The following is a 15,114-nucleotide window of genomic DNA, read 5'->3' as shown; positions in this document are numbered from 1 at the left end:
TTCAGAATTTGATAGTTTGTTTCTTCATTATGTTTAATTTAATATATTATACAAGAATCCGAGGTCACTTTAGTTACAAGATTATATTTGATGAGATTAGATTACGAAAGACTATTTTTCAAGAATTTCCAGGTTTGTCTTTTCTTACTTTCTTAGTTTGAACTTTTCATTTTCCTTAGTTTGCTAGGGTTTGTACTCAAAAGATTCACTATATATTCAACTGCTTCACAGGGACGGGGGATAGACTGCTGCGGCAGCGGCAGCGGCAGCAGTGCGGGTTTTGAGTTATCAGGGACGATGGTGGCAACTTACGGATGTTAATTAGCCTTTTGAGTTTAGTCCTAAGACATGTATGACATGGCAAGCGTTGTTCATTTCGCTTCTCAAATTATAAATCCATATAGAATACGTTCTCCTTGCAGTCCCAATCCATTATTGCCATGCCCTCCTAATCCCAGTAGGACCACTTTTCTTGTCACATGCAGCGGGTGAAGAAGATCAACCCTCTTCAGATTCGGCGCAAGCCGTCGCCACGGGGTTGCACGAGGAGCGTATCTTCTATGGATGCTGGATGCTCGTTTCGTCGTCTTTCTTCTTGAAGTGAAGTGAGTAGATTATGCTCTCTGATTTGAAGACAAGGGACTAAGAGGATGCAACACAATCAATCCTAGAGCAAGACCACCAATACCACGGCATTCGTGATGGCGATATGAACTTCCGCAGCACTTTTCAGGTCTGTCGATCCTTACAGCAAATGAGTTTCTTCGAGACAGATTGTGGAGTTCTCGTTAATATTTATGGAGCAATGGCGAATCAACCCTTCAAGAAACTCCACAAGCTCTACCTTCTGGCTGTGCAGTTTTTTCTACCTCAACATTTGTTATCTATTTACAGATTACGTTTGAGAAGTACCATGCACGGTCATATAAACACATTGTGCAATCTGACTGTCGACAGCCACGAGATCCGCATCAAGAACGAATGGGACGCAGTGTGAGATCGCACGCTAGCGGGACCCTTAAACTACCAGGAGCAAAGTGCCTAGAATGAAGCGGAAGATGAAATCCAGACGTTACCTTCTTTTTGAAAATCAAACTCCCAGTTCATCTCAAGAGCTCTTTAAGTTATTTGGAATGTTCACCTTGTAGAAGATTAAGAACTATGATGGCGGAAGAACCTCATAAGTAAAGAATTCGATATTGCAGCTTACATTCCAGAAGCCAGGTGCAGTGTGGAATGAAAGTTTGTATCAAGCAAGCCAATCGTGTACATACATTCATGGTCAGATAACATTTACGTGCTCGGTACAGTACTCCAGTTCAAATGAAAGGTCTCGCAAGTATGCCTCTGCACTAAAAAAAAAAAAAAAAACACATCCTCCCTCTCCTTCCTTTAGATACACAGAAGAAAGCTATCTAAATGAAAAGAAAAATCTCCTTTTTGTTTCTGTTGCAGATGGAAATCACTGAAATGGAAAAGACCCCAAGAAAAACTGGCAGACCGAATGCAATCCTATTGTAAATCTTCCTATCGTTTTGTATCTGCAGCGGGAACTTCGTTACTAATCACAGTCACAGTAGTCTCGGTCAAACCTCATCATTTACCAGAAGAGGCTCCAAAGGAATCTACTATGTCTCTCATGAGAGGCCTAGCTTTGGGGTTCCGGTTCAAGCAATGGTAGGCGAGCATCGCCGCTTTTGCACTCCTTTGATGGGATAATCGCCATCCAGCCTCGGATCCACAAGGTTGAGTATCTTCTTCTTCTCTTTAAGCAAAGGAAGGGCCCAATCTGTGAGGTTTTGCTCCTGTGCAGGCCTAGACTTATCCAAGGATTTTCTCCCCGTAAGAAGTTCTAGAAGGACTACGCCATAGTTGTATACATCACTCCGTGGAGTCAAATGCCCTGCACAGAAATGGATTCTTGTGATGTAAACAAAATGCACAAAGAGATGACTGATTACAAGAGAGCAGATGTAAAGTTCTTTTTCAGGAAGTAAATTTGTTCAAATGCTAGAACAGACACAAACAAGATTTACATCATAAGTTAAAAGTGAAAGATATAGAATTGTGACCTGTCATTATATATTCTGGCGCAGCATATCCATATGTTCCCATTATGCGAGTGGAAACATGTGATTTGTCTCCTTCAGGTCCATCTTTCGCAAGACCAAAGTCAGAGAGCTTGGCATTATACTCCTGTTTGATTAAACTAGAATTGTGAGCTAAACACACCCAAATGCCAAGTAGGAAACAACTATTTCAGTCTCCACCGAACTACCATTTTTCTAGTCCAGGACTCAGATCTGCAATTTTGACTTTGAACCATGACCCAAACATTTAGTAATTCACTCAACAAAAGGTACAACCTGAAAATGAATTTAAGCTTTTATGTGTGATTTGGAGAATTTGTAGTCAATGAATGGGCATGCTTTATGCTAGCAAACTACCTTAGAGGATTACAAATTCCACTGTCAACAAAATTATGTCCATTCATGGACTATGGCATCGTTGTTTGCTCTCTATCATGAACTTCTTCCTCCATTCAAGGTAGAAATGTTATAGAGCATTTGATCCACTGACCTCATCTAAGAGAATATTAGACGTCTTGAAATCACGGTAGATGACCGGCTTCTCAGCTTCATGGAGGAAAGCAAGACCTTTGGCAGCACCGAATGCAATTTTCATTCTGATAGACCATGGAAGAGGAAGCAATACTCCTAAGAAAAACACAAACAAGAAAATCAGAGATTGCGCATATGTAAGACTTCAAAGAACAACAATTGATGTCTCAACAATAATTACTGAGAACTAAGTTTTTCAGATGAACAAGCTAGAGTCTGACAATAGGGATACAGAAAAAAAAAATCATCAGGGCGGAGAATACTAGGCATTAATTTGAAGGGTTCCCTTTGGATGAAAGCAACCATAAAGAAAATTTCATACTCTCCCACTAGATAGAATGGCTTTTAAAGGATACCAATTATCAGAGGGCAATTGACACATTCTTTTTAACCTACATTTCAATCATATATTACCATGAACTGACTTCTTAAGTTTAGAAGTTGAAACTGTCCTACACAAAATCGCCTCAAGATTGAGATCTAAAACACGTGAGTTAATCTAAAGGAGAAAGATAGATCATCAAGGTGAATGTTGAAGCTTTTGTAAGAGAGAGCTAACAGTAAATGAGGCATGAATATGATTGAGGAACAAACTAAAACCTCTTTTTCTAGTGCACCTAACAAATCTCTTCCTTAGTTAGCATTAAAAAAAAAAAAAAAAAACATATCTTCCTGAAATCACTTCCTGTGTTCTTCTTCATAAGAGAGCTACCAAAAATGAGGGTATAATAACATTGAGCAATTAACTAAATCCTCTTATTCTAGTGCATCTGACACATCTCTTCCTAATATCACTTCTCCGTGTTCATTTTCATCATTTGTATTACAAGGGACTACTTACTCGAAAATAAGTTATGTTCCACACTACCCCGAGCCATGTACTCGTATATCAACACTCGATGTTCATCTTCGCAGCAGTACCCGATCATTTCACCAAATTCGGATGAGAAAGCTGCCCCAGGAATATGACTTCTGCCTAAAATTCCAGAAAAGTATTAATCAAACCAACTGGAAAAAGCAGGACACACTGTCATATCCATCGAAAAGAGGTTAAAGCAATTTAAAATCAATCGCTCCTTAATTAAGCTGGGGAAAGGCAAATTTTCTCACCAGCCACTCACGGTGGCCTTGATAACTGTTATCGCCGTCATGAACCTTTACAGCAACTTGGAGAGGCTCCAGCCCCTCCGCAAATCCTCTGAGATAAACCCTTTGTACACGCTTCCAAATCCACCGCCACCCAACACCTGATCTTGCCTGAAATTTGCAGTGATGATCCTCAGCTCGCTATAGGTGAATGCAATCAGCGGATTGGCAGCTGTGTCACGGCGCAGATCTTCTACTTCCGCAGGATTTGACGGTAATTTACTTTCATCCCTTTTATGTTTCACGGATGGGCTCCCGTACTTAGGGGATTCTGAAAACAGAAAGGCAAAAAAAGCCTAAATACGGTAAGCCCATACTCTGCCCTGACAACGAGAAACAGAACCAACATTTCCAAACAACTACGCGCCATATTCATCTGGAAAGAACAAGGTAAAAATGGACGGTAAAGGACCTTAAAAATCGAATCCAATATTTTTGAATGGTAAAGGATCCTAAACTAATTTTATGGAGGAAATAACAGAAAAATGACTGCAAAATCACTTCATGCATGGGACAAGACTTGAAAGCCTCATATGCAATTATGCATCAAAATGAAAGTAGGTGCAAAACCAACCTTCTATCTTCATACAAGCAGAAATCTCTCGAGGTACAAATCTAAAATGGGCAAAGAAAATAGAAAGAAAAGGTAGATTCTGTCAATCAATGTGCAGGCTAAAAATAGTGTATCATCTGGGTCAAGAAAAATAAGATTCTACGAAGAAGATTCACATAAAGTTTCGAAAAGGCACATCCTGCACAATACTAATTCTGATTCCAAAAGGACCGCCAACTTTCGAGAGGACGATGGCAAAAGATGACAAATTTGAACGAATCACACAATACTTCATAAACTAGAAATGAAAAATTAAATTGGGACAAGAAAGGACTTAACAAGACAGACAGCAAAGAGAACAACCGCAAATAAAAATGGAAAAAAAGAGTACCAGAAATGAAACAAATGAGGCAGGATTGAAAAAGGGACAAACAGAGTATATACCCACCAGCCCCAAAATTTATTCTCAGTTCACCTGATCTCTCATCAAAGAAGCTTCTATGATCCAACATTAACAGAACCCATTTGCTGCAAAAGATTCAACGAGAGAGAGAGAGAGAGAGAGAGAGAGAGAGAGAGAGAGTTTGAGAATACCAACCTGACTTAGCATTGGAGGAGACTCTGTAAATCGAAGGCTCCCATCTACACAAGCAATTTCCCATGACACCAAGACCCGAAAATAGCCCAGACCCAGTTCCTTTCACTGGCTGCCCATCATAAAATCGAAGCTTTTCTCGTTCACTCTTCTCGGCAGAAACCTCAGCACCGCCATAAACCACAAGAACACCAGACAAATTGGGAAGACGCGACCTTTTTTTCCTTCGTGGGTTCGTGGGGAATGACAGGAAAGAGTTGGGTGCGGGCGCTGGTGGGAGAGAGAGAGAGAGAGATTCTGGGTGGCAATGATGATGTTTTAGTGAGTGTTGAGGTGGGTGGTAACTCTTTGGCTATGGCGGAGACGGACCCACAAGCAGCAACAGCAACAGCAACAGCAGCAGCAGCGGCAGCAAGTTTCCTTTTTTATTCCGAATTTCTCGTCTGTTTTCGGTCCAAGAGATCATTCGTGTGTGCTTCTTGGTTTTTGGCTTCGTGGGCTGTCGAGGTGAGTGCGCCCATAGGGCGCGTTTCAATTCCGGAGCCGACCACCAATCCCTTTCATCATTATCCACGAAATTCCTTTGTTTAAGGTCGTTGGTGATCCGTGCGATCATGCATCTGTTCTGAGCGATGTATGAATTAATATCGTGCGTGAACATTGATCGCGATTTACAACATTTCATATGCCCCAAAAATCATGGGGTCGAACTACCATTAGGTCTCTTGGACCTGTTTGTCGGTGTCTTTGAAATGTTGAATGAACAACTTCTGTTCTTATTCGATCAAAATTTAATGTATTATTTAGATTTTTGAAAATACAAAGAAGTTAAAAGTGAAATCGCACATTAAAATTTGGATTTTTTTGAAAATTTGAAGTGATTCGGATGACAAAAATGCATCCATTCCAAGATTTTGATTAGTGAAAATAATAAGAAAAAAATCGAAAAATCAGTTTGAACATAATTTTTGGTGCAACTGAGATTTTGTATCATCATATTTAGTTTCATCAATCACATAATTGTTATGTCATTCATAGCATGGCTACTAGGCAAAGGTCGCAATGCTTAATGCAACCCAATCCCATCGATCAAGCAAGATGAGAACTACAATGACCTAGAATATTAATATAGGATAAAATAACAGAAAAAAATATATGATTTGGAGGACAGGTTCAAAGACTTAATAAGATACACGTTTCTCTCTCTAAAAATAAATGATTTAGAAAATATTTTCCTAGAATTAATCATTCGTATCCCTTAGAATAATTTGTTAATAAATAATATTTTCATTATAAATAATAATTAATGTCTAAATATTTTCATAAACGATTAAAGTATTTTTTGTTTGTTTGTTTTGTAAGCAATCATGTTTTGAATCACAAACAGAGGTAAATAAATATTTTCTATTCCCCAGCCTCCCATATTTAGCCATTCCCTTCCCATGTTCCCACGCCAGCATTTGCAAGCACCATTACCCACCACTACTTCTTTATCAATTTGCAGTTCACTATGTTACGGGAGGAGTCTTCCCTTTTGAAATGAGTACATAAATTGTTAATTCACGGTACGTAGTGGCTGCTTTCCTATGGTCCTGTAAGCCCCAAAAAAAGAAAAAGAAAAAAAAAAGGATTACATTTACACGTTCACTTTATTGTGTCCTCTGTTGTTTCTATCTTTGCGTGCCAATGTTGTTTTCTATATTTCTTGTACAAGAAGGCATGTCGGACCCAAGAAGATGCACTCGGCCTAGATGCTATGATGCGCAAGCCCTTCTATCACCATGATTTGTTCATCCTCGAGGCATGATTTTTGTCATAATTATGAGGGAGAGCTGGCAACTTCTATCGTACCATTATATTCGCATTCGCGTGGTCACCAAAATGATGTAACATAATTGCAGAACCAATTTGTTTTATCGAAAACAACAAAAATCGTGTTGATTCATGTTGGTTCAAGTTAATGGTGTCGTGTTTGAATTCTTCTCGACGTGTTCCCGTTGTATAGGGATCGTATGTCGTTGTCTCCTTGAATAATGACATTGATGGTACATGCTACAAGTACTCTCTGCGTGGAAAGCAATTAGCATGGACCAGCCTATCTAAACCTCGATTCATTCAACAAAGCTAGGGCGGTATCCTCTACTTATCAATATCAAAACCCTAGATGACTGAATAGAGAGAAAAAACTATCAGAACCGTGACGAGCGACGAAATGGGGGTCGCTTCGTTCCAACGAAGGAGCGAGTTTTGCTGCTTGTGAGCTGTGAAAGTTAACACGAGGGTTGACTTACGAGCTGGGGTACAGGCGGGTTAGATTTGTCGATTTTCATGCACAAGTCCAGATGTTACGTCCTACTCAGGAGGTGGTGTTATTCAGCTTCCAGGCTTCGGGAAGAATCAAAAATGTTTTTGTCCCCATGTAACTTCAAGCTGACAGCTTTCCTATCCTTAAAAAAATTCAAACCTTGTCGGCAGATGGTTTTGTAGTTACTTGCATCCTACTCTTGAATTTTTATTTTTATTTTTACAGCGAAAGTTTATGATGTTGAACAGTAGTAATCTTGGAGATGAAGTGAATTTGAAAAATACTTTTTTATATTAGTTTGTGACGCTACCCGAGAGAGAGAGAGAGAGAGAGAGAGAGAGAGAGAGAGATACCCGGATGAAAAGGCTGAGGTGGCGTGGGTGTCCCACCTTCCATGATCTTGACTTGAATTATATTTCGATCTTCTTCATATTTCTCCGTTCTTGGTTTCGACTTTTTGGAGAGCTTAGGAAACTAAAAGTGGCAGTGGGCGAGATGGAATGTGAATGGGAGGGAGTGATCTTGGTGGTGGTGGTGGTGGTGGCGGTGGTGGTGGTAGTGGGGTCTCAGTTCTCATCATCCATGTAAGCTCTCTCTCTCTCTCTCTCTAACTGACGCTGTGAAGTGGAATGGAAGGCCCTGGAGCAGCGACAGCGATGGAAGACCCAAAAAGCATCCCTGTAGGCCCCACTTTGGTTTCGCACGCGCCTGGCCCCTCTCTCTCTCTCTCTCTGCCCCTGTGTCTCCCTTTACGAGAACCGAAAAGCCATAACCCTGCTCAATTCAGAAATCCAAGAACTGTAAAGTGGTGTGCAAAGTAGAGACTGTAATTATACTTGACAGACCGCTGATGCCATGTACTAGCTTATAGAAAAATGCACATCAATGATTTTTTTTGCTCAGTATGAAGACAAGGTAAGTAACCCAACGAAAATTCGGTTGCTAGAAGCAGTTCTAGCGGCCAAATTTGAGAGGGCTGGTGTTTGGTCGCCAGAACTGGCCTTTTTGACCACAAAAAATTTAGCCCTCTCGATTTGGTCGCTCTAGAATTCAGCTTCCAATTCCCAATCCCTAACCTTAATTTCACTCCCTCCCTCTCTCCTCGTAATTTAGGACCCGCGACCACACGCCACCTCGCGGGCGTCAACCTCAATTATCATCGCCACCGATTGTCCCCTCTGTCGTTACCGACGACCCCACCTGCCGTCAGCTCCTACCCTCGTGGCCCCACTCCTTCCTTTGTTTTGAAATTTTTTTAGGTGGGGCGAAGTATGACCAGATTGAGGTCGTGCCTGTGTGCCACCCATTGTGTCTATGGTGACCTTGGTTTGTGTCGCCACCACGGCCCTATTCTCGGCCGCCACTCGTGGCCATATGGTCACGACTCTAGGTTTTTTTCCAAAAAAAAAAAAGTGTTCATCTTTTGAAGTTAATTGTGCTTTACATGTTCATTGTTAGGTTTTAGTGGTTCACGTTGGTTGGTTAAATTATACCATTTGGAGTTACGTTTTTTCTCATAATTTTTCTGTGGCTATTTCCTAATTGGTATGGTATATAGCCGGTAAGTCTAATGTTTACATTTGAATTGGCGAGCATATCTGATGTTTATACCATATTAGAAAGTTATAGCCATTAAATTGTTGCATGCTTGCAAAATCGCTACATTAAAACCGTACATTTTCCATTTGAGAATAGTTTGCAGAATTAGTGTGGGTCATGTTTCTCCTTAGATAAACACGACCATACTAGGTTGCGTACTATTCTTTAGTTGTCCTCAATGGACAGTTTTTTTTCTTTTTCTTTTTTGTCGTATGGTCAGTTGGGGATCATAAAATTTGCATTGATGCGCACCAAGTACAATGGCCAATTTAGTTCTAAATTTTTAATTACTCATTTTGTTCTTTGGGCACCTACTAGAGGTATAAAAAGTCTTAAACTCAATATAATGATCAATTTAGTTCTAAACTTTTCATTTAATCAATTTAATCTTAAGCTTTTGTGCTTGTTATCGAATGATACATCAAACCCGTCAAAAGGTTAGATTTGACATGACTCAACAACCAGACAAACCAGAATCAGTTTGGACCACTTGTATATCAAAATGGACGCCTTACTAGCCAAATCATAGGACCACTCTATGCTATAAGTAGGAAATATATCTATCAACTCCCATTTAAATTGCTTTTTCTGTATAAAAAAAGGGGCATCGATTCACGCTATCGATTATTCTGAACTCGCCACCCTCTGAAGTGAGAGAAACGCGGCCTCACTATCTTCAAATTGTACATAAAATATTTAATTAAGTTACTTAAAATTATATAAAATATTTGTATTTAACCGGCCACTTTCGAACTAGTTGAACAGGATACCACCGACTTGACAAAAAAAGAACAGCATACCACCGAGTAATCGGGTATGGTCTCGAACCCGGTTTTAAAAACATTGGATTGGTACGGAAATAAAGAGCAAATGTCCGATTTGATTTTCATCCGGGTTGCAAATTAATACCGAATCAGCATGGATGAGGCTCGATACTTTCGAGTCAGGCTTCAAATGAGACAATTCAGGATGAACAGTGTCTGGATTTCGGATTATTAATTTTTGTCGAGATGAAAAAAAAAAAAAAAAAAAAACTCTTTCTCTTTTCAGCCGTTATTTCTTAATTTTGTTTTATTTTTAATTTTACTCCAATAATCTTTTAGTTTGTAGAAACCAAAACTTCTTCCTTGAAAATGAGATGAGAATTGCCTAAAATCAGTGGGAATAGCGACTCTAATCAATTTTAAAGTTAGATATAAAATTTACAATGAACCGGCCAAAGTAACTAGTTCAGCTGGTCAAATCGACCGAGCCAAGTAATCCGGCAAGGAATCCGACACGGTTTTATAAACATTGGATTGATTGGAAGAAAAGAGCAAACGTTTGATTTGGTTTTCATCCTGCTTACAAACCATACCAAATCAACATCAACGGTACCCCAATTTACCTTTTAGATGAGGCCCAACACTTTCGAGTTGGGCTTTGAATGAGGCAATTGGGGCCTAATACTGTAAAAAAAAAAAAAAAAAAGTTAGTTTTTGTTCCTCCGTAACTTTTTTTTTTGTCCACCGGTCAAACTTCCCAAATTGAAAGTCAAATTAACAAATTCCGTTAACTTGAACAAATGAAGGATAATGTTAGATAATTTCATATAGTCTAGGGACCGATTCAACATTTGTCAAAAGTTCAAAAACAACATTGAAACGAATTAAAAATTTAAAGATGATGTTTTATATTAAATTAAAGCCAGAACTATATCAATAAATTAAAAGTATAGAGACGACATCACATATTTAGCCAAATTTTATGGACCGTTGCATAACTATCTCTTTGATTTTCTCAAGATGAAAACAATGTTCTTTCTTTTCAGCCGTTAGTCTTTTTTTCTTTCTTTTCTGTTTTTTTTTGTTACTTTCCTTGAACGTGGATTTACTTCCAATCAAACTTTTTTTAATTTGTAGATAATCAATTGAAAATAAGCGAAAATATTGCCTGTACCCCGTGGGTCCAATGTAAAGCTATGTCTTTATAGCAGAATCCAAAGTGAGAATTTTTACATGAGGATATTAAGTTTATTATATCCAAGCAACAAAAAATTAGTTATACCAATATCTTTATATATCTCATTCAATTAAGATCAATGCTTAAAGTTTTTTGCATACAGAGGGTACTTTTATCATACGAGAGTCCAAGTTTGGGGTATTGATGATATGAAAAAAAGAAAAAAGAAAGAGTTATTGGTGTTAGAATGAACAAATTTAGAGTTTTTAAAGCAGATGGAGGGTCTTTTGGTCATATCGGTTCAAGTTTAAGGTACTAATCACACAAAAAAAGTTTGGAGGTATTGACCTAATATGCAATATGATTGCTGAATTTTTAAGTTATTCAATGTGACCTTTAGGATTTTTGTACATGTTCAATTTAGCCCTAAACTATTTGAAAATACCCAATGTTGTATATGGTTCCTAGATTTTGGCACATATTCAATTTTTAGTCCTAAATTATATGAAAATGCTCAATATTGTATGTGGTGCCTGGACTTTTGATACATGTTCAAAATAATCTCCAAACTATATGAAAATGCTCAATATTATGTATGGTCCTAGAATTTGACACATATTCAATTTAGTCCATAAACTATATAAAAATGCTGAATATTATATGTGGTTCCTAGACTTTTGGTCTTAAACTACACAAAAATGCTCAATATTTTAATTTGTTTAATGTGGTTCCTCAATTATATAGTTTAGGATTGAATTAAAAATATACCAAAAGTTTATGGACTACATATAATATTTGGCATTTTCATATGATTTTGGAATTAAATTAAATATGTATCAAGAGTTTAGGGATAACATACAATATTGGCAATTTGGGGGGCTTGATGTGTGGTGGAGGATCAACAATGATTGAATGTTATGCGGAAGTGGCAAATGAGAGAGAGATCTTTTAAATATGAACACTTGGGGTCGTCTTTTGAAAAGCCCATATCAATCAATAAAACAAAATCAATCAAGTCGAGAGTGTCACGGAGTAGCGTGCAACACCCAACATCATCCCCATTTCTTTCCGGCGAGAAAACATGACAAATGACAACCATATGTTTTACCATCCTATGACATCCTTTCTTTTTTTGGGGGACTATTTTTCTTAAATAAGTAAGTATTTTCGTGTTCTCGGAAATATTTATGACATTAATGGGTTTTCTTTCTTTAAGATGATACGGAAGCTGTCTCAAGGATCGAAGTAAATCTTTAATCAAATTGAGTCCAAGTGAATTGAGAATCATGGATTCTGATAATTAAGGATAGCATAAATTCAGTTTGAGCGTAAAAGAATTTTTAGGAAACTGAAAGAATTGTCCACTTTATTCTATTGCTATTGAAGAATATTCTCCGCAAGTGTTGAGAGATAAAAATTTGAACTTAATGGTCCCCTCTAACCATCTTTGGGGAGAATCTTATAGCAAGCTCAAACGTTTGGCATTGTTAGAACTTAGAAGACTTCAAAGTCACCAAAAACAATAGATGATAATCTAATTGATGCAAGCCTTGTTGGTTTCTTGATGTAAGCAATGTCGGAGCTAAGATTTAGGTTGAGCGAGACTGAAATTTTTTTAAAAAAATATTACTTTATTGTTGTTGTTGTTGTTGTTATTGCTATTATTATTATTATTAAGCTAAGATTTAGGTTGAGGGAGAACGAAATTTTTAAAAAAATATTACTTTGTTGTTGTTATTATTATGATCATCATCATCATCGTCATTATTATTATTTGTTTACTATGGAATTTTGAATGAAGTAACACTATATCTTGTAGATTTTGTTCTTGATTCTTTATAGGAACCAAAATAAGTATTGGGACAAGGAAATACTTTTTTTCTTGATGACTCTTGGTCATAATTAAATTTTAAAATACACTTTTAGCTAGAAATTTTTCCACTAAAATATTCAATTAATTAAGGTTGGCTTCATCAATATTTTTTTCTTAAATGAAAAGATATATAGTGTTAATTAAAATTACAATTCCTTTGAAATTATACGAAGAGAGAGAGAGATGATACAGGGAATTGTCAATTTAAGAGGCAATTATGCTATCAGTTTGCATCTTTGCCTAGTGAATACAATATATGGCAATTTACCTAAAGAAAATTGACTTGACTTCCGTAGAACTTTGGGAAAAAAAAAGTTGAAGCAGGAAATCAAAGATGAAATTAATTTTTATATAGCAGCGATTTATTTATTTTTTCTTCGGGGAGGCGATGCCCTTATAATTGATTAGGTGTCTTTAAATCTATTAATAGAAAAATTATTTATTAAAAAAAAAAGACTGGGGAGGGTGGCGCCTTCCCTCTTCCCCCTTCCCTTCGTGGCTGATGTCGAGTATATAAGCGAGGTTGATAAAATTTCATTAAAGTGCTCCAAATTCTAAAAGCCCGTTAATTAAATTCACCATAATCGCGTGATGAGGAAGTAAAATTTTCATTGTCCGTCTTCTTGCTCCTCTCCAATTTGGCTATCTTTTCGGAGGAGGATGCAAGAGAGTAAAACGATATGATATACAACAAAACAGTATTGACTACAAGCTAGAGAACGCAATCTTGAATGTATTTACAGTCGAACTAAACTAGTTCAGGTCCCTTCCAACATAATACTCTATTGTAAAGAAATTTGACAAATACACAAAGCTTTTCCAATCAAACTCTGCATGATTCTCTAAATGTCATTGCTATCTCGAAATAAATTACTAACGAAATTTATTGGAGCAACTGATGAGGTTGAGAATGTTTCTAGTTCCATCTTGGCTTTGTTGTTGTTGACTGCACATCTGATAGGCAAGTGGTTTTGGAGGCATTTGAAGATTGTCAATATCTCCTTCCAAGCATTTCTAAGACTTTGCTCATTGAAGGCCGATGGTCAGGGCTAATTGTATACACCAAAGTGCAACTATTGTCATCTTTTTTATCACCTTCCTTTCCTCTTCCACTACTTCCATTTTAAAACATTTTCCTTCATTAAGCTGGTCGTACACCCACTCTGGAAGATAAATTTGGCTTGAGTGTTCTGCATGTTCATCTAAATTTCTCCTTCTACCTGCCATTTCCATGAGTAACATCCCGAAGCTTATAGACGCCCGCTTTTATAAAGATACATAATTCCGATGTTTTTTTGTATAATAACTCGGGCGCCATGTATCCCAGGTTCCTCGGCAACAGCCAATGAGACTATGCTATGATTAGTCGGATAAAGTTTGCAAGTCCAAAGTCAGAAACTTTTGAGTGAAATTCTTGTCTAAAAGAATGTTATGAGGCTTGATATCAAAGTGTAATATTTGCATGTCACAGCCCCGATGTAAGTATTCAATCCCCTCGCCACCCCAAGAGCTATTTCATATATCTTCCGGTAATCAAGAAATTTATCACTTTTATCAGCGAAAATGTGCTTATCCAAAGATCCATTTGACATGAGATCATAAACAAGAGCTTGTTTCGAGCCTTCAAAGCAAAAACCGATGAGTTGCACTACATTAACATGGTGTATCCTTCCGATACTAGCCATTTCGTAATAAAATCTTACATGAGTGTTGGACTGCTTTAGAATTTTGATGGCCACTTCACTGCGCTTCTGAGCGTTCCTTTGTACACAGAACCATACCCACCTTCACCTAGTTTGTGCTTAAAATTTCTAGTGATCTTCTTAATATTCGAGTAAGAGTACCTTATGGGTGAAAAATTGTTGTGAGCTTCCAAAAAATTCTTCGATGTTCATGTCCATTGCTAAGTGCTTCTTTTGTACTTTGTAGATTAGAAATATCGCAACAAGTGGCATCCCAATTACGAATTTTGCTACACAAAAATACACTGAGGAAAATATTAATAGGTTAGTATGAGTTCTTTCTTGAATTATTAAGAACAACTCATTGCGGCTTACCTAGGAGTACAATAATAGCTCCAATTATCCAAATTACAATATCATTCAAGACACCGAAAGGAATGAATGATGTGGAGAAGAAAAATTGAAGGAAAAGATTTTTGGATTACTGCAGCTGACGAAAAGCAGTAGTAGCAAACTGCTTTGTTTAAGTTGAAGTTTGTCCAAAAGAATATGAGAAGTGGATGCGGGCATTTCCAAATAAATGAAAATGATAAGTTTTGTTTCACATGGATGATAGACAATGCAAGAAACTTCCTTTTTCTTTGTTGCGAGTCAACAAATATAGAGGAACAGCGATACTCATTCTTAATTAATCATTAGTTCCTCCTATAGATACATGAATAGAATTCTTAAGGAAATTGTTAACAAATGTCTCTTACGTTATTAGTTAAGTAACTAAATAAGGAGGTGAATAAGAAAA

At 37.4% G+C, this 15,114-nt stretch overlaps 1 protein-coding gene across 1 annotated transcript; it reads right to left on the bottom strand.

The window, feature by feature from the left end:
• Nucleotides 1-1,596: 1,596 nt before the first annotated feature.
• On the bottom strand, nucleotides 1,597-5,022 carry LOC120288762 (probable serine/threonine-protein kinase PBL16). The gene is given in 9 exon segments (XM_039302903.1): nucleotides 1,597-1,703; nucleotides 1,706-1,903; nucleotides 2,073-2,196; nucleotides 2,581-2,717; nucleotides 3,463-3,549; nucleotides 3,552-3,597; nucleotides 3,732-3,814; nucleotides 3,817-4,038; nucleotides 4,919-5,022. Coding segments are annotated over 9 exon segments (1,068 nt in total). The 5' UTR covers nucleotides 4,983-5,022.
• Between the last annotated feature and the right edge of the window lie 10,092 nt (nucleotides 5,023-15,114).

Source organism: Eucalyptus grandis, chromosome 10, assembly GCF_016545825.1.
Source record: "Eucalyptus grandis isolate ANBG69807.140 chromosome 10, ASM1654582v1, whole genome shotgun sequence".
NCBI lineage: Eukaryota > Viridiplantae > Streptophyta > Magnoliopsida > Myrtales > Myrtaceae > Eucalyptus > Eucalyptus grandis.
The sequence above is the reverse complement of the archived record's forward strand: the minus strand, read 5'-3'. Positions and strand labels throughout refer to the sequence as shown.